The sequence below is a fragment of the Hypomesus transpacificus genome, unplaced genomic scaffold (assembly GCF_021917145.1).
Source record: "Hypomesus transpacificus isolate Combined female unplaced genomic scaffold, fHypTra1 scaffold_31, whole genome shotgun sequence".
Taxonomy (NCBI): Eukaryota; Metazoa; Chordata; class Actinopteri; order Osmeriformes; family Osmeridae; genus Hypomesus; species Hypomesus transpacificus.
This window is the reverse complement of record NW_025813837.1, coordinates 1,905,117-1,921,566: the sequence shown is the minus strand read 5'-3', so window position 1 is coordinate 1,921,566 and position 16,450 is coordinate 1,905,117. Positions and strand designations below refer to the sequence as shown.

At 42.9% G+C, this 16,450-nt stretch overlaps 3 protein-coding genes across 5 annotated transcripts; 1 reads left to right on the top strand and 2 right to left on the bottom strand.

Moving 5' to 3' along the window:
- Positions 1 to 25: 25 nt before the first annotated feature.
- Positions 26 to 4,316, bottom strand: mfsd10 (major facilitator superfamily domain containing 10). Of its 2 annotated transcripts, none has more exons than XM_047015783.1 (13): positions 4,210 to 4,316; positions 3,540 to 3,726; positions 3,144 to 3,240; positions 2,920 to 3,023; positions 2,582 to 2,740; positions 2,071 to 2,259; positions 1,874 to 1,982; positions 1,651 to 1,762; positions 1,363 to 1,471; positions 1,146 to 1,236; positions 993 to 1,040; positions 816 to 905; positions 26 to 712 (listed from the first exon to the last, which is right to left on the bottom strand). In XM_047015783.1, exons 2-13 carry the CDS (start codon positions 3,702 to 3,704, stop codon positions 609 to 611), a joined length of 1,377 nt encoding a protein of 458 aa, XP_046871739.1. In that variant the 5' UTR covers positions 3,705 to 3,726; positions 4,210 to 4,316; the 3' UTR covers positions 26 to 608. The 2 variants fall into 2 exon arrangements, 1 of the variants encoding a protein (XP_046871739.1); XR_006955681.1 differs by having other exon boundaries at positions 275 to 712; positions 1,629 to 1,762.
- Positions 4,317 to 4,591: 275 nt separating this feature from the next.
- Positions 4,592 to 13,305, bottom strand: LOC124464001 (zinc finger protein 462-like). Its single transcript, XM_047015865.1, has 11 exons — positions 13,094 to 13,305; positions 12,521 to 12,569; positions 8,112 to 12,436; positions 7,709 to 7,986; positions 7,475 to 7,593; positions 7,169 to 7,321; positions 6,833 to 7,079; positions 6,530 to 6,669; positions 6,183 to 6,406; positions 5,118 to 6,078; positions 4,592 to 5,027 (listed from the first exon to the last, which is right to left on the bottom strand). The coding sequence occupies exons 2-11, from the start codon at positions 12,528 to 12,530 to the stop codon at positions 4,900 to 4,902; spliced, it is 6,585 nt and encodes a 2,194-aa protein (XP_046871821.1). The 5' UTR covers positions 12,531 to 12,569; positions 13,094 to 13,305; the 3' UTR covers positions 4,592 to 4,899.
- A 131-nt stretch (positions 13,306 to 13,436) lies between these two features.
- coq2 (coenzyme Q2 4-hydroxybenzoate polyprenyltransferase) lies at positions 13,437 to 16,448 on the top strand. 2 transcript variants are annotated; one of them, XM_047015868.1, is made up of 8 exons: positions 13,437 to 13,534; positions 13,916 to 14,266; positions 14,472 to 14,638; positions 14,837 to 14,958; positions 15,248 to 15,333; positions 15,443 to 15,576; positions 15,816 to 16,004; positions 16,171 to 16,448. In XM_047015868.1, the coding sequence occupies exons 2-8, from the start codon at positions 13,945 to 13,947 to the stop codon at positions 16,312 to 16,314; spliced, it is 1,164 nt and encodes a 387-aa protein (XP_046871824.1). In that variant the 5' UTR covers positions 13,437 to 13,534; positions 13,916 to 13,944; the 3' UTR covers positions 16,315 to 16,448. The 2 variants fall into 2 exon arrangements, with proteins under 2 accessions (XP_046871824.1, XP_046871825.1); XM_047015869.1 differs by lacking the exon at positions 13,437 to 13,534 and adding an exon at positions 13,538 to 13,714.
- The last annotated feature ends 2 nt before the right edge of the window (positions 16,449 to 16,450 follow it).

Sequence of the window (16,450 nt, the reverse complement as noted above, 5' to 3'; positions counted from 1 at the left end):
TTAATTAAAACTCCTGGAATCCACAGATGAACCAACATTACCTATATTTGCATGTTTATCTGCATGAGTAAATATAAAATAGATTATTAACAAACAGTTCCAACAACAACATACATCAGTGCCAACAAACATACTAGGTGATATACAACATATTAAGAAAAGTATCTGATCAGACAAAATACAGTATTATAAATCCACTATTACTCTACCCTTTACGATATGGGCACGTGATACACAGGTAAGTACCTTGCTCTGTCATTAAATCCCTCCTCCCTATAACAGGGTTTCTCCTATTGCTAATCAATAGGAAATCAATTACATTCAATATTTGTGTCACATTTTGAGGCTTTGGGGCAAAGAACATCAAAATGCAGCACAATAAAAAGTTACACCTTACACATCATTTGTCTGACAAATGTATCACCATTCCATAGCTTGCATTCCAAGCAAATGTAAAAACGTACAGTGGCCTAAAATAATCTAAACGTAATACATGTATTCATTTAGCAGACGCTTTTATCCAAAGCGTCTCCAAAAGTAATAACATTTGTTGTCTATGCTATCAAGGTCTTGAATGGAATATCTCTGTCAAGTAATCTTCATCTCCATCAGTCCTTCTTGAGGTTTTTTAATGCTCTCAGTAAAGCCAGAGGTATGATGAAGGCGGCAGAGCTGATAATGAAGCAGGTCTCTGCTCCAGCTATCCAATACACTGCAAAACAGAGACAACTTTTGAATACATTGAAATCGTTTACACCTTTGAATACAGTTGTATCACAACTGCGACAGAGGAAGGAAAGGGTGACATCACACACCTGAAGATGCTACGATTGGTCCAAAAGCTCGAGCTAGTGCCCCTAAACTCCGTAAGATTCCCATTACTGTGCCTTTCTGATGGACTGAACCTGGAGGAAAAAGACGACTATTTTACAATATGATACAACGTGTGCTTGTGTGTGTCTGGAGAGACATTCAATACAGATATAACCTACCATGGTCAGAAACAAGTGTTGAAAGACAAGGGACAACAATGGCTGCAGCTAAGAGACAAAGGGACAAAGTGTCATGAATTATCTCAGTAATTGAGTATGACATCAGTGTTTTTCTTTTTTATATGTATTATTTAAAAGAGGAAAGACACTTACCAAAGGAGTACAGAACCAACCCGGAGTAAAGCATTGTCAAATTCCATGCCAGTCCAACGAGGAGAAATGCGGGAATCAGTAATATAACCGCCTAAAATTAAAACCGTTGTAAGAAGGGAGCAACTTGTTAAAACATAATTTCTAATGTTACATTATTTTTTACAAGTACTAGTCTTGTCTGGTAAAGCATTCTCTACAATGAGAAGACAGTGTTTACCAAACGGACACTCTTGATATGATTCCCAGGTTTGATCCTTCTGGCATATCCTCCTTGAATCACTGCCATGGTGATACCAATGAAGAAGAACATCTTTCCCTGCTGCATGCTTTTGAATAGAAAAATCACATTCAGCTCCAAATTACTGTGTATCAATTTGGAGTTGAAACAGTTGAACGTTTTTGGAGACGTGTATTGAGTGTACAGTTTACAGTGTAAGAATCCAAACAACTAGACTTAATCAGCTGTGGGGTTCTGATACACACCTCCTCGCCCCCAAGCCTGTACCTTGTAAACTGGAACCGTTGATGAGTGAGGAAACTTAAGGTGAACTCAAGACCAGAGAAGAGGAACAGGTAGGTGAAATATACCAAACCCAACACTTTAAGGTTCTGCATCTCTGTCATCCGACACAAAAAAGGGGAAAAGACAAACGATTCAGATTGTAAGGTAATCAATGTAACAGTGCAATGTGGGGCAATGTATAACTAAGACATCAACCTGTACCCACTGTCTTTGGAGGGTGGGTTCTCCGTCCTGGTCACAGCAGAGAAATGAAACAGGGCCACTGGACTGAGGAGATCCCCAGATTCCTGGGTCCATGAGCTCACGGCCGAACACTAGGATAGACCAGTTGTCCTTGAGCCATCACTCACAATGAGGTTTTGCTGTTCTTGACAAATCAAAAGTCCCAATCAAATACCTTACCTTGCTGTCTTTGGTTAGAGTCTCTGGCAGCTTCACACAGATGAAGACCAAGTCAGCAGCACTGAAAGCCAGAGCCAGCAGAGCTGGAGCCTGGTAGAACACTTCCTCCTTACTGGAGCTGAGGGCAAAGTAGGCCCCCATCAATGGGCCCACGGTGAAGCCCAGGGAGAACGCAATCCCAATCATCGCCTGGCAACAGGGAGGTACACAGCAAAGTTCCAAAGGGTTAATTTAACGCCAGAATAGCTTATACAAGTCCATCTCATAACAGCGGACCTATATAAACACTCAACAAGTCAAATGAACACTCCTGATGTAAAACGAACACTTTGAATTTAGCTGTGTACAATTCTTTTTTTTTTTTGTAGATTGACTTTGATGTGGTGAAATGGCTGGGTTAATATTATCAAACTAAGTGTAAAAGTGTGATAGTAGTAGTAGTAAACAGGACATTCATTGTGTGCATACAGTACATATTATAGAATGTTTGTGTATGGACTTTAGAACCTACCATTCCTCTGTTCCGTGCTTTGGGGCAGGGTAGATCAGCCACAATAGCAGTACAGAGGCTTACATTTCCCTTACAAATACCCCCAATCACCCTGGACAGGAGGAACATTCCAAAGCTTTGAGAGACTGCCCAGACCGCATAGGAGGACATCAACCCCAACTACAACACAAGATGAGAGAAATTAATTGACGACACTCCCCCCCCCAAAAAACTAAAATAAACCAGAATGTGATAAATCAGTGACGGAAAATAGGTGTTGCAAGATGCACAAGATTATTTAATTCATTATTGTGAGTGAACATCTCTGAGTTGAGTTTAGTTGATGATATTGCACCCACTGTGGTGAGAATGAGCAGAGGCTTCCTGCCATGATGATCAGACAGGGCCCCAGTTAAAGGGGATGACAGGAACTGCAGCAAGGAGAACAGGGATCCAATTAGACCTGAAAGTATGTGATCAATGCAAATGGTTGTAATTTTGTCAAAAAATATCATACACAATTGTCAAGCAGTTACAAATATATTTGTATAAGTAGAGCAATAAAAATACACTTTTAACTTACCTCCAAATAGGACAGTGTTATATTTTGTCTCCATAGGAACACCAACAGCTTCCCTAAACCAGTCTACAAGGCTTTGTAGTGAGAGATAAACAGTATCCTGTCAAATAATGAAAATACAAGTCTGTTGAGTGGATCCACGCATTTGCTTAACACTCACATGCAGCTGATTTCACATTCCATTATGGAGCATCACAAAATGGACACAAAGTATTCCTTGTTCTGTACCAGTGCATTCCTAACCTAACCAAGTATTTTATCAGATGTCAGATTAGACAAGTTATGTCAGTGTTCCTGGATATTCAATTGCTGTCGTTGATCATTCTTTCAAAATTCAACTTCTCCAAATACAATGAGTTATGTCACTTGGGTACATTGTAAAAAATACAGTAGTCCTACTTCTGTTTGTCCATAGTGGTCGAGTATGGAGGGGAAGAGAGGTAAAATCAGGGTGAAACCCAACAGGTCCAAGAGAAGGGCAAGGAAAACAATGCTGATGACTCTCGAAGAGTAGGAACTTTCATCCTCTTGAGATTTCTCTTGGCTTTTGTTTTCACTTGACATTTCTTCGATGATGACCTTCCAACTAAAACAAAGCACTATGTTATTTATGTTAACGATCAACACGGTGTATTCTGTAGGCTAAAAGAAAAGAAAATTAGTTGCGTGTCTTAGCACACACGGAGTTCCGCACTGTGGTTGTGATGCAAGGATTACTCTCAAGGAAGTCGCTACATAAAACGAGTAGTTTGCCCCTTGATAAACTTTATAGCCTATATTTTAAAAGTGTGTGCGGGAAGCCATTGCATTCCAGATAAACTGTCGAAGGTGTGACGAGCAGAGAGGGCAAGGAAGAAGGAAACAATAATTCCCAGCAGACCTAATGCCAATAGTAGACGCAGTTGAAAAATACTTGAGTTTTAGAGTGACATATTGCTTGACATCCACTGATACTGAAATTACGGTTCTCACGTATATTCTTTAGCGTATAAAAGAACAACAACAATTGAGCAACGCTATGCTAAGAGAGAAGTGAAAAGGATGACATCAACAGACAAAATTTACTTACACTAAATCCAGAAGCAAGTGAATTCAGTGAGATGATTCCGTGAGTACGAGGACGTTAACCCATCTGCGTGAAGTCTAACCATTCAGTGATCTGGACCAGGAAGCGGTGTCCCGTTTCATCTGCAGTGACCAAAATGTGACGTTTTACTAATAAAAAAACACCCTCCTCTGATGCCCTGGTACACGTCAATATTCCGTGGATGAGACTCATAAACACAATCAATGCGTATTTCTTTATACAACTTTGGCACTATTACAATCATGTAGTTTTTGAACATGCGCGGATGTATACGACACTCTTAATTTCCGATCTTGTAATCACAACATTTACATTACACACAGGGAGTTAGTCACAGAACTTATGTCGAAGAAAAAACAAAGGTGTAGTATAAAATAATTTATTACAAAACACATTAAAAGACAACCAGTTTAAACATACTTACGTGCAAGCTTTAAAAAACTGCCAATTAACTTTAAAACAGACATCATTTACACGTGTGCAGTAAAATTAAACACATTAGTCCTTTGCAATATACTTGTGCATTTACAAACATATTGTAAGCAGTGGATACAGTATTAAACAAATGTAAATGACACCATTCACCCACAATGTCAAGGTATGACAATGTATCACACTTTCAAATTAACATCTGTATGTTCACACATTCACTACAGTCGCAGTAACAGGCTGTTACATTCCATGGCGCATGACATGACGCTCAAATTCAGTGCTGTTGGAGAGGGTCCGGCCACAGAGCTTGCAGGAAAACGACTTGACATTGCTGGTCAATTGGCTGCTCTTTAGGAATGTGCAGGAATCTACACAAAACAGACAAATGGCAAGAAGATTAGTGACAAAAATAAACTGCAGAAAAGGAAATTGTTGATTGTTTCCAAATTTAAGCTTACCTTGAGGTGCAGAAACAACATAATTTTCCTTTTGGAGTCCCTCCTTTGAAAGTTCCAGATTCTCAGCCCTCTCATCTGGTTCTTCCGGAAGGGAACCCTCTTCGCACCCCTGTTCCTCCGTTTTATTGCACTTTGATTTATCCTGTTTCACCACTACGTCATCCAGCCTCTCATCTTGACTGTTGTATTCTTCTTGTTTGATGTAGACATTCTCCAGGATTGGCATCTCACCATATTGATCGGCTAGTTCTCCCTTGTTTTTCTCTTTATACACCTCTTTACAGTCCACAAATGACTCCTCTAATAAGTCTTTGTTCTCTGTAACTTTTATATGCTGTATTTGACCATTCTCTTCAGTCAACCCTTGACCCTGATGTATGAGCCCACCTTCAGACTTTCTATCCATCGTCAACCCATGGAACTGTCCTGTCTTTTGACAGTTTGCCCTAAACTGGCCTTCCTGTCCTAGCATTTCATGTGATTCACTGTTTTGTTCAATGTCAGTTCTTTCATGCTTCTCGTGGTGTACCATGTTTGGGCCTGCAGTGTTCTCTGGCTTTTTGTCTGCTTCTGCTACGACACCGTGTTTCATATCTGTGCCTGGTTTCTGATCCAGCTGTCCCTCGTTAGGGTCCGTCGTATCCTCTGCTTTCACCTGCCATGGTGTCCCATGTAATCTAGTAGGTTCCGGAAGTTTCTCCTCCATTTCATCTCGTCCCTCCATATCCTTGTCCTCCTCCTCTGTGTGTTTTGCTAGATTCTCTACCTCCATGGCAGACGGTTGCTCAAGGTTTGAATCGTCACTTTCTTCTCCTTGTTTGTCATGCTTGAGGGTTGTCCCATGATCTTCTTCCTCTTTATCCCACGGCTCCATGTTGGATTTTCCTTTCTCTTTCCCATTTAGCTTGGTCTCTAGTTGCTCCAGACTGACCTGTCCCACCAACTCATGGTTCCTTACCACCTATGAGAGCGAACAACAGACTGTGAATAGTCATAACACTCGGGAAAAATCACTTAATTTGAAATCTGGCCACCCAAAATAGATAGAAACGGCCTTCTCCTAACCTGATGCTTGTCACAGAGGTGGGCCTCCAGCCCACTCAGCTGGGAACAGTCGAAGAAGCACAAGCGGCACTTGTAAGGTTTGATGTCGTCATGCTTGAGCATGTGCTCACGCAGATTCTCGTCGCTGGCGCTCGAGAATGTGCACTTATGACAGCGAAAAACAACATCCTTCAGGTACTGGGACAACTGTGGCCTACGCACCTCTATGGGAACCATACGCTCCTCTGTAATTGGACAAAGAAAATAAGTGAATGCTCTTTGGTTAGGGTGTGACAGAAAGACCACAAGTCAGTAGGTCCTTAACTGCCATGATTATTTACGACAGAACATGATACAAAATAACCCACCTCGATGCAATATAATGTGGTCAATCATGTTGTTTTTGTTTTTGGTGTGGTACAGGCAGAAAGGACAACGCAGGTCCATCAACGCAGCTTCTGCCAAGCAGCTAGAACCGCCTGCATCGATGTGCATGTCAAACCTCTTCCTAAAGACAGCAAACAAAAACGAAGCATTACCTTACAGCCATTCAAATATACCCTCAAGTGTACCCAAATCACTTTAGGCTCTATTCAATTCAAATGATACACTTTAGACAATGTCATTTCACATAGATCTTGGAGGGGGGAAATGGAAAAACGAACCCTTACCGTAAACCTGTGAAGAAGGAGCAGTCCTTGCATTTGAGGAGCCGTTTGCCATTGTGTCGATTTAGGTAGTGTCGACGTACGCTTGATATGTGCTCCGAGGTGAAGTTGCAGAACTCGCAATGATATAAGCCATCGTAAAAGGCCCTTGAAGCTTGTGGAACGTCTGCAGCAGGGTGTTTTCTCTTGGCTATATTCTTGTAGTGATTCAACTGGCGCTGTACATGTGGGGGCTCCGAGTATCCACGTTCTATGGAAGAAAAGTATTACACAGTTCAGAGGGGAGAGCATTTTTGTTGTTGTTGGTAAGTATCAAACTCATGAAATAGGATCACTTACTCTGTGTGGAGGAATGTTCCTGTATGACGTCACCCTTCTGAGGTCCTGTGGGGTCTAGGGCTTCTTCACTCGCCCTCAGGTTGTTTTCTGCGTCCTTTTCGCAGGTTGTGGGGTTGTCAGGGTCCTTAACTGAGTACTCAGTCACATCAGCAGCTGGAAAACAAGAACATATTTTACTTGACATAAGGCAATAGTTTCGTATTTTTCAACTGCCAAATGTATATCAACACCGAATTTGAAACAAGTTGAGTTTCAAGGCAGATGACAAAGCATGTTCATGTTATTGTGTTGATACGAGGTTCTCACCTTCATGTTTCTTAGACAGGTGGTTCCTCAAGAGGATGACCAAGTTGGTTTTATACCCACACAGCCCACAGTGAAACTGCTTGATGGTCCCGGGTCGATAAATTATATTCTCTTCAATTCTGGACAAGATGGTCAAACATGTCACCACTGAGTTATGTTGAAAGTGCTGAAAGGCTCAATTTATGTGATACACAGAATATGATACAGTACAGTTAATATTGTCTGTCCTCTTACATGTGCTTAGGCATCGTGCCCGTTCGCTTGAGAGAAGCTATGGCAGCATGGCTTCGCTCATGTGATCGCAAACCTTTCAGAGACATGAAAGCTCGACCACACTGGATGCAGGGGAAACCCTCTGCTTCGTCAGTTCCCTTGTTAAGGTCCACCGAATCCGAAGTTCCAGAAAGGGATGGCTCAGGACTCATCTTTAACGTGATCGTTTCCACCTGCGTCACGTTCCAGCGAGACAACTCCTGTATGGTCAAGAGCTCAGGCAGTTCTGGGCTTTCAGACTGAGGGATTAAAAAAATTAAGAATAAAGAAACGTACAATGGTTACAATAGGGCACACGGTTGTAATTCTAAGGTACTGACAAGTAAACAAGTCATGAACACAAAATCTTAGCAACATCCCTTACCTCTGCAGGCTTCAACTTTGTCCGTGCCAAAACCTCGGCGTGATGGTCGAGATGTTTAGAGAGCTTTCGGTTGCCTTGGATTTTCACGTTACAGTGTCCACAACGGTATAACTGTAAGTCTGTTTCTGCAGTGTTTGACAGAATGGTGAAGTCCTGCTTGAAGACGTTGGAGTGAAAATTGGTGTAATGGATGCTGAGCAACAACGCTGAGTGAAAGTACTTGGTGCACTTCTTGCATTTGATTCGACCTTTCCCAGATGATTTCACAAATAATTTTCTGATGCTTCTTTTCTTGGTTCGATTCTTCGTCATATTCTTCGTGGAGCGCTCCTGTGCACTGTTAGCCGCAGGTCGTCTCGACGTACAATGGAAATCCAGGTCGTCGTCACTGTACAATTTCGCGAGAGGGTTGGCGGATGCTTTCCCCAAAGACGCCTGGCCTTCTGGTGTAGGTGATGGGCAAACATCTGAAATCTGCTTTTGCATCAAGCTCATGTGTGTTGCCGCAAAGAAGGTCCTGTATGCATCTGGACCGTGCATCCTTCTGTAGTGGTTTGCGAGGTATACAGGCACCACAGATGAATACGAGCACACACAGCATGTGTATGTATGCTCTGGCGTGCAACTGTGGCTACTGTTAATGTGGCTAGCAAGGTGCTTCATTGTAGTGCAGGTAAACGCGCAGCGGTGACACCTCCTTTTGGAACCCCTGGAAGTGCCAATGGAGCCCTGGGTGGTTCTGTATTTGGAGAGCAATTGTTTTTTGATGACATGGGCCGTTTTGACTGTTTTGAGCTTTGTCGAGGCAGTACTGTGGCGATGGGTTTCATTGTGAACTTTCAACTTCTTCAAAGAGGCATGGGTGACTGGACACAACTTGCACAAGTAGCCCTGTAATGTTACCCTTCCTGATCTTTTCCTTACACATTGTTGCACGTTGGGAAACTGAACAATTTTAGTTTGAAGTCTCCCCGCCCTGGCTTTGAAGGAAGGGTGCTTCATCTGACAGTGAGTGAGAACACCGTGACAACGTGTATTCACATACGAACACACCTCACACCTGTAGACAGAGGTTCGCACGCTTACTCCAAGTTCTTTTTCCGTTTCCCTTTCAGGTTTGTAGTCGGGATGTTTTTTCCCACAATGAGTCATCAGACCGTGATGCGTGTTGAAATACGTGGAACAGACAGCACACTTGAACATTCTTATAGACGCCGAGGTATCATGAGATGAGTCCCCAGAAATACCTTCTGCCAGTTCTTCACTGTCTTCAACTGGCTTCTGGTAACTCTCAAAGGAACCAGGCATCTCGTTGTGCACATCTCCGAGGTAGTGCTTCAGTTCGCCCGGCTGCCGACTAGTGATGACATCGAGGACGGAGCCATCTTCTTTTACGGACCATGGGTGGACGGCACGGTAATGGCGTTTGACACTTGCAATAGAAGAACCTTTAAAGGGGCAAGCACGACAGGGATAGACTTTTGCAGTTTTTCCGCCAGGTTTCGGCGAGGGCGCCGTCTTTGTGCCTCCCCGGGTGGCCTTCTGAGGCGTGTGCTGGTCTTCCATTATGTTTTCTGAGTCCGGTGACACATTTGTAGATGGAGAAGCCTGAGAAGAAGCCTGATTACCAGCATATAAATCTAAAGTTATGTGGTCAAGACTAAAGCCACCGCAAAGGGGGTGACACTTCTGGTAATGCTGCTGCACTTTTCGGGCATCAGGGTTTGAATAAACACACCACTGACAGTGATAACCTGGCTCCAACAGGCCATCTAGCCAAGCTGAACGTACAACCTCTGCTATTGTGGTTTTTATCCTGTGTTTGTTCATCATGTGCCTCTTCAAAAGATACAGGTGCGGAGTAGTGTAAAGGCATGTGCCACACTTTAAGGACCTAAGATCTGACAGCTTTTTGACAGAGGGTTTAGACAAGTCTGTATCTTCCAGCTGTGTCTTCTCCAGTTTTTCATAAACCATAGCAGTATATCTGTTTATTTCCTGAGCTGATGGCTTAGGTATAGAGTGTTTCCTAAATTGATGGTTAGCAATAATTTTCACTTTTGAGTGAGAAAAGTTGCAAAACTGGCAGAACAGCATTTGATCTGTCCCTTTCTGCACAATGGGAAGAGGCAAAGCGAAAACGTTTGGTGAGCTTTCTCCATCAGTTGTTTGTGATTTCTCACGAAGCATTGCAGTATGCCTGAGAACGTTTTCAGTATTTACTACGACATCTTTGTGCCTCATCCTTTGATGGTTAAGAACCCCCCTGACAGCATGATGTCCATAGTTGCACAGCTGGCAGAAAAACATGTCTTCAAACCCGCTCTGAATTTTAGAGTCAGGGGATGTGGAGCCTTTTTGTGGGGAGAATTTTGCTAAAAGCTGGGACTTCTTTGAATGACTTTGGACCTCCGCGGAATAAATGTGGATTTGTAAAGCAGTTGCCCTAAGTTCATGATGTTTTTTCTTTTGATGAACAAAAACCCCCTTCACCGTTGGGTGGCTGTAGTTGCACACCTGACAGAAATACATCTTCTGGAGGTCCTTTGGTGCATCATCAGATGTGTCCAAAGATGGCTTTGGAGGTTTAAGAGGCGATACGTGAGGTGATTTTTCAGGTGTTGGAGTAGACGCAGCTGCTTGCTGTTTGATTTGTTCGATTGTTGCTCCTGAATTTGGATGTTTTTTCTGGTAGTGGACAACCATAGCAACAACAGACGTATTACTGTAAGAACAATACTTGCAGCGGTGTATTTCCTTGTCCACTCCCTTTGAGACAGGACTTTTGAGGGGTGAGGTTCTGCTTGGGTCAATGTGCTGTGCCTGCACTCTCTCACGGGATATTGCACTGTTTGGGCTAGATGTTCCTGTGGATATTGGGGATTGAGAAGGCTTCGTTTGTGGATTACCGGCAGTGTAACTATAGAACATCAATGGATTGTTCGTTTCCTCCATTGCGTGCTCTCTTCTGTAATGGATTTTCAAGAACGAACTTTTGGGAGAGGTATAGGTGCAAAGGAAGCACTTGAACACCAGATCGAGCTGATCTGATCTCTGCATGAATACATCAGGAGCTTCTGGGTGTTGAGCACCATAGTGTTCTTTGAGGCCGTCCACAGTTGTGAAATCAATAGGACACTCCAAGCACCTATAGGTAGCACTACTGTCATTTTGATCAAGTATATACTTAAAGGTAAACCTGACGAATGGGTGCATTCTCTGATAATGGCAGCTAATACCACGGGAGAACTTGTGACTGTAATCACAGTGTTTGCAACAGTAAAGTCTCTCTGATTCGTCAGAACTCTCACCATTTGCAGAGTCGGGATGGTCGACCATTTTTGCTCCTACATTTGCCTCTTCATCCTCACTAACTTCGCCGTTAAAATCAGAGCCCCTTGACACCTTCGTCTTGATAACTGTACTTTCATGTTTTCTCGTATCAAGCTTGCACTTCTTCTTGGCCGGAAATAAAGAACTGCCACCATGAGATCTCTTAGCAGTGGTCTTAGTCGCTGACCCTACCGAACCATCAGCCATTTCAGGTTTACAATTCTGTAGATTAGTCGGCGAGGAGCCAAGACTGGGCCACAGTGTGGTTGTTTGACCGTGTTTCTGTTGTTGATGATTACGAAGGTCTGTAAATGAAGATGAAGTGAAGCTGCAGGACAGGCAGCAGTGTCTGGCCTTAGAGTCACTCTCCATTACGGCTTGTACATCACTATCCCGGTTAGGCAACTTCAATTTACTTTGTGAGGACTTCGGTGTGGATTGACTTGGACTGATTGAAAAGGTAGTTCCTGAGGAACCTTTGTGTTGTTCCAGATCCTTCAACGATGAATGGGAGAGGTTGTTTTTTGAGGTAAACATGGAATATGACGAATTCAGCCTTCCCTTTTCTCCAAGTTTGGACGGAGATACTCCAAGTGTGTTGACCGCATTCTTCCGGACAGTGGCCTTTGCTTGGGTTTTGACAAGGCTTTTTTGCCCTGATTTGTGATAGTTTTTTTCATGGTTGACTAGTTCAGTCCACCTGTAAGATGTGAACACACAGTATCTGCAAGAAAAATGGTCCTCCGAATAGTCTGATGGGGAGGGGCTGGAAGATGATTTGGTGCCAGTCTTGAGGGGGGTGGAGTCAACCACACCCTGGGGTACATCCACGTTAAAGCCATGCACCTTACTTACATGCTCGTGAAGGAACTGCTTAGATTTGAAGATGAGGATGCAGTAATTGCACTGGAATGACTGAACTTGAGATTTGAGTTGCTGAGAGTCACGTTGATTGGTAGTCATTTGTTCAAACTTGTGAGCATGTCTGGATTCTGAGGGACAAAACAGTGAGTCAGTCAATTAATCAAAATTACTGTATGACAAGTAATGTAAAGGCAAAATACAATTTGTTATACCTTTTTCCATTGCAAAAAGCACAAAGGAATGCAATCACACAGGAAACACCTAGAACATATACAGTAATTAATACATTGTAGAATACAACCATGGTGGAACAAACCTGAAAGTAATACAGCTGATTATATGCACAATATACCCAAGATAAACCTCAACATGTCTTTCGCTCTTAAATTGTTAAATGCAGGATGACTGACCCTTGGTGTCTTTCGATTTGGAATATGTTTGCTGTTAATACTAACGCTAGATCCAGATCTAAACATAATCACACTGCAAGATGTCGATGATTTAGTTAGCTCCATACAGGAATCATTCCAAGATACAAAAAGGAGTGTTTATGGGTTTAGAAATGTGTGCTTTAAAATCGTCCGTCATGTTAATGAGCTACTCCTTCTGAGAAAAGCCAGGGGACACTGGAAAGGCATCCGAACCTCGTTTTCTAGTGACCCACCTCAAAACCTATTCTACAGTAGTAGGCTAACATATAGCTAGTTTGCTCATGAGCTCGTTTGTCCGAGATATATAATGTGATATGCAATATGCATGTAACCTTACTTAAAGTGTATACTCACACAATTTCGACCATCAATAAGCTTCAGACAATGTTATGAGAAGCATTTTAGCAGAGGACAGCTTCGTAAATGTTCGCCATCTTTCCCGCGACTACCATGCAAGCTCGTGTGCCTTCCGCTCGCATTCAGTTCAAGCAAAGCCGGGGACAAGGTAGGGGGGTGCACAAAGAAATTCCTCAAACAAGTGCCTAGTGACTACATGAATGGGTTTATTACGTTTGACCGTATCACAAATATCTGCATTTTTATTGTTGTTTTATTGCAAATCCTTTTTCAAGTGTCCAATAGATTTTCCATGTATAAAATCCAAACCATGACGACTGTTATGATTAACCACACGTGGGGCGGCAGTGGCAGGACACCAAATTGTATGACGGTTCCCGACGGAACATTTTACCTCACGTACCACTGTCATTGTAACAGGAAATTATCGAGTATAAGGTATGCCTTTCTGAACGATTTTGCTTCTGTCACTAATGCAAATCCACTTATTCACACTGACCGTAGCCTCCACAAACTCCCTGCATTTAGGCAGTCTTTATTTCACAAGCTTGAACATAAGTTTGTGTTTTTTGATACTGTCTCAGACAAGCCGCTATTCCTACAATGTGAGGGACACAGGTTAGCCTTGAAATACTCTTCTTGTGTCGGCACGATGTGCCAGTGAGTGTCATACGTTCGTTCATTTAATTGTTCACGTGAAGCACCAAAGAAATGTCCTGAGCATGCAACGCTTTCCTTTTGTTTGTGAGTCCTTCATGACAAAGCACATTATTTGTTAACCAATAAGCGAACACCATGTTTCAATGCTTTGTGTTTCAGGGCATGACTGACCGTGGAGCAAGAGAGAGATGAACCCTGTTCGGTTTGCCACTCGGCTCACATTCAACACCCTGAGAAGGATACACTATGAAAGCTGCCAGTCCTATCTACCTGCCCTGTCTTCCAGTTTCCTTAAGAAAGATAAAAAGACTGACTTGTCTTCACATTTGGATACAAGCGTTTTGAAACGAGTCTTTCACAGCCAGCGGTCGTGGTTACATCCCTTGACCAGATGGGACACTGCACCATGTGGGAAAAGACAGTTCAGCTTTTCAGCTGCTGGGATTGTAAACTCTGCTCCAGCAGCTGTGCAGCCATACCTCCGATTAATGCGCCTTGATAAGCCAATTGGTCAGTAAGCCACGTAGTAAGTCTGAACAGTGTGTAAACATAATGTGGCATTGTCTTCTGTGAGGTACTAGGCTTAAAGAAAACGATTGGGTGGAATATCTTGGAAGTCTATTCATATCATGACTTATTCTTGTGTTAATACATGCTTACTGTAAGCTGTGCTTGAACTAACATTCAGTGTCTGTGAAATGGCTGTGTATTGTAGGAACATGGCTGTTGTACCTGCCTTGTACATGGAGCATTGGTCTGGCCGCGGACCCAGGGTGCCTCCCTCATCTGGGCCTGCTCACCTTGTTCGGCACCGGCGCTCTGCTAATGAGAGGAGCTGGCTGCACCATCAACGACATGTGGGACAAGGATTTTGACAAAAAGGTTACATATACACAGCAAATCACCCACTGTATTTGTTACACTAACAGTATTACAAAAACAGTACCTACTATATCTCAACCTTCTGGTTGTTATACTGTTGTTATCAGACTTGCAACTTCCCACAATACACAATTCATATGGAAAAGTGAGTTTATTTTTGAAGCCATTTGATGTGGTCCATGTTTTTGGTGCATACAGGTGTCCAGGACGGCTACTCGACCCATCGCCTCTGGTCAGGTCTCTCAGTTTCAGGCTCTGGTCTTCCTGGGAGGGCAGCTCTCTTTGGCGCTAGGAGTCCTGCTCTGCCTCAATTACTACAGGTACTCCAGTCCCACTAACAAGTGCACTTGGCCTTTTTGCGAGTGTTTTTGCAAGGGTATAGCACTTGACTGCAGACAAGAGGTTTGAAGGTTTAAATCCCCCCTGTACCATCGGTTGCTTTGGATCATAGCATCGGATATATGAATACACTAGTTTTTCCTTCAAATTGACAGTACAGCGCAAATAGAAAAAGAGGCAGTTTTGCAGCCTAAGTGGTTTCAGCAGATACATTGTAACCTCCTTGTTCATGGATTGACACTCTTACTGTCCTTATTCTGTCATTTGCAGCATAGCCCTAGGGGTAGCTTCCCTTTCTCTGGTCCTAACCTATCCACTGATGAAGAGGATCACCTACTGGCCACAGCTGGTACTGGGTATGTCTCTGCCTGCCTTGTTTGCTATTGTTATCAAGTAACGGCGCTCCCCTTTACAATGGGACTTTGGGGCTTTGTCCCTATTGTGTTGTGTTTTCTTTTGCACCAGGACTGACGTTCAACTGGGGAGCACTCCTTGGTTGGTCAGCTGTGACCGGCGCCTGTGATTGGTCAGTGTGCTTGCCCCTGTACTTCTCAGGAGTGATGTGGACGCTGATTTACGACACCATTTATGCCCACCAGGTGACTGAAGCAGTCAGCCTGTTAGCATGCTGTTAGCATGCTGTTAGCATGCTGTTAGCATGCTGTTAGCATGCTGTTAACATGCTGTTAACATGTAGCTACTTTGGAACGTTAACATTCCAAGCTGTGCTATGCAGGATATGTTTCATTCTTGACACTAATAGGACACTAATTGCTAACAATACACAGTTAACATAAGGCTACCCGTTTTGAGTCATTCTATTATCTCTTGTAACCAGGACAAAGATGATGACATCAAAATAGGGGTGAAGTCCACTGCGTTGAGGTTTCAGGAACAAACCAAGCCATGGTTGAGTGGCTTCATGGTGGCCATGATGTCAGGGCTGGTAATGGCTGGAGTCAATGCTGACCAGACTCTACCTTACTACGCTGTACTCTCCACAGTAGCCATTCACCTCACTCACCAGGTAGGAGACATGATGTTATATGCAGTACGTCAACGTAATTATGAGTTTCCTTTAAAAGATGTTAATGGCAGGACTGCACTGTATGCACAAGGAAGGCTAAATGTAAAATGTTCAATGTATAAACTTTCAAATGATAGTTTTGTGCATTTTTCTCTTTTTCATACAGATTTACACACTGGACATCAACAAACCAGAGGACTGCTGGAAGAAATTTGTGTCAAACAGAAACCTTGGACTGCTGCTGTTTCTGGGAATAGTCGCTGGCAATTTGTGGAAAGAAAGAAGAGAGACATTATTGCAAAATGAGTAACTACAATGAACACAGCCAATTGTGCAGAAGGCTCTACAGTTATTTATTTCTGGTGCATGACCTATTTATGATATACATGACAACAAAGTGTATAGCCACTGAATAAAGCTCAGTCAGAGCAATAGTTTTTAATTTA

Bases quoted from the DNA above. Each gene is read 5' to 3' on its own strand.
- LOC124464001 (XM_047015865.1), bottom strand. The intron at 7,594-7,708 runs GTAAGAGGACAG...CATCTTGTCCAG, and splicing joins GGCACGATGCCTAAGCACAT to AATTGAAGAGAATATAATTT. The intron at 6,670-6,832 runs GTAAGGGTTCGT...TGCTGTCTTTAG, and splicing joins TCCTTCTTCACAGGTTTACG to GAAGAGGTTTGACATGCACA.
- coq2 (XM_047015868.1), top strand. From the start codon at position 13,945: ATGAACCCTGTTCGGTTTGCCACTCGGCTCACATTCAACACCCTGAGA. The intron at 15,334-15,442 runs GTATGTCTCTGC...CTTTTGCACCAG, and splicing joins CTGGCCACAGCTGGTACTGG to GACTGACGTTCAACTGGGGA. The intron at 16,005-16,170 runs GTAGGAGACATG...TTTTTCATACAG, and splicing joins CCATTCACCTCACTCACCAG to ATTTACACACTGGACATCAA.
- mfsd10 (XM_047015783.1), bottom strand. From the start codon at position 3,704: ATGTCAAGTGAAAACAAAAGCCAAGAGAAATCTCAAGAGGATGAAAGT. The intron at 1,472-1,650 runs GTACAGGCTTGG...TCTATTCAAAAG, and splicing joins CAACGGTTCCAGTTTACAAG to CATGCAGCAGGGAAAGATGT. The intron at 906-992 runs GTAGGTTATATC...TTTTTCCTCCAG, and splicing joins AACACTTGTTTCTGACCATG to GTTCAGTCCATCAGAAAGGC.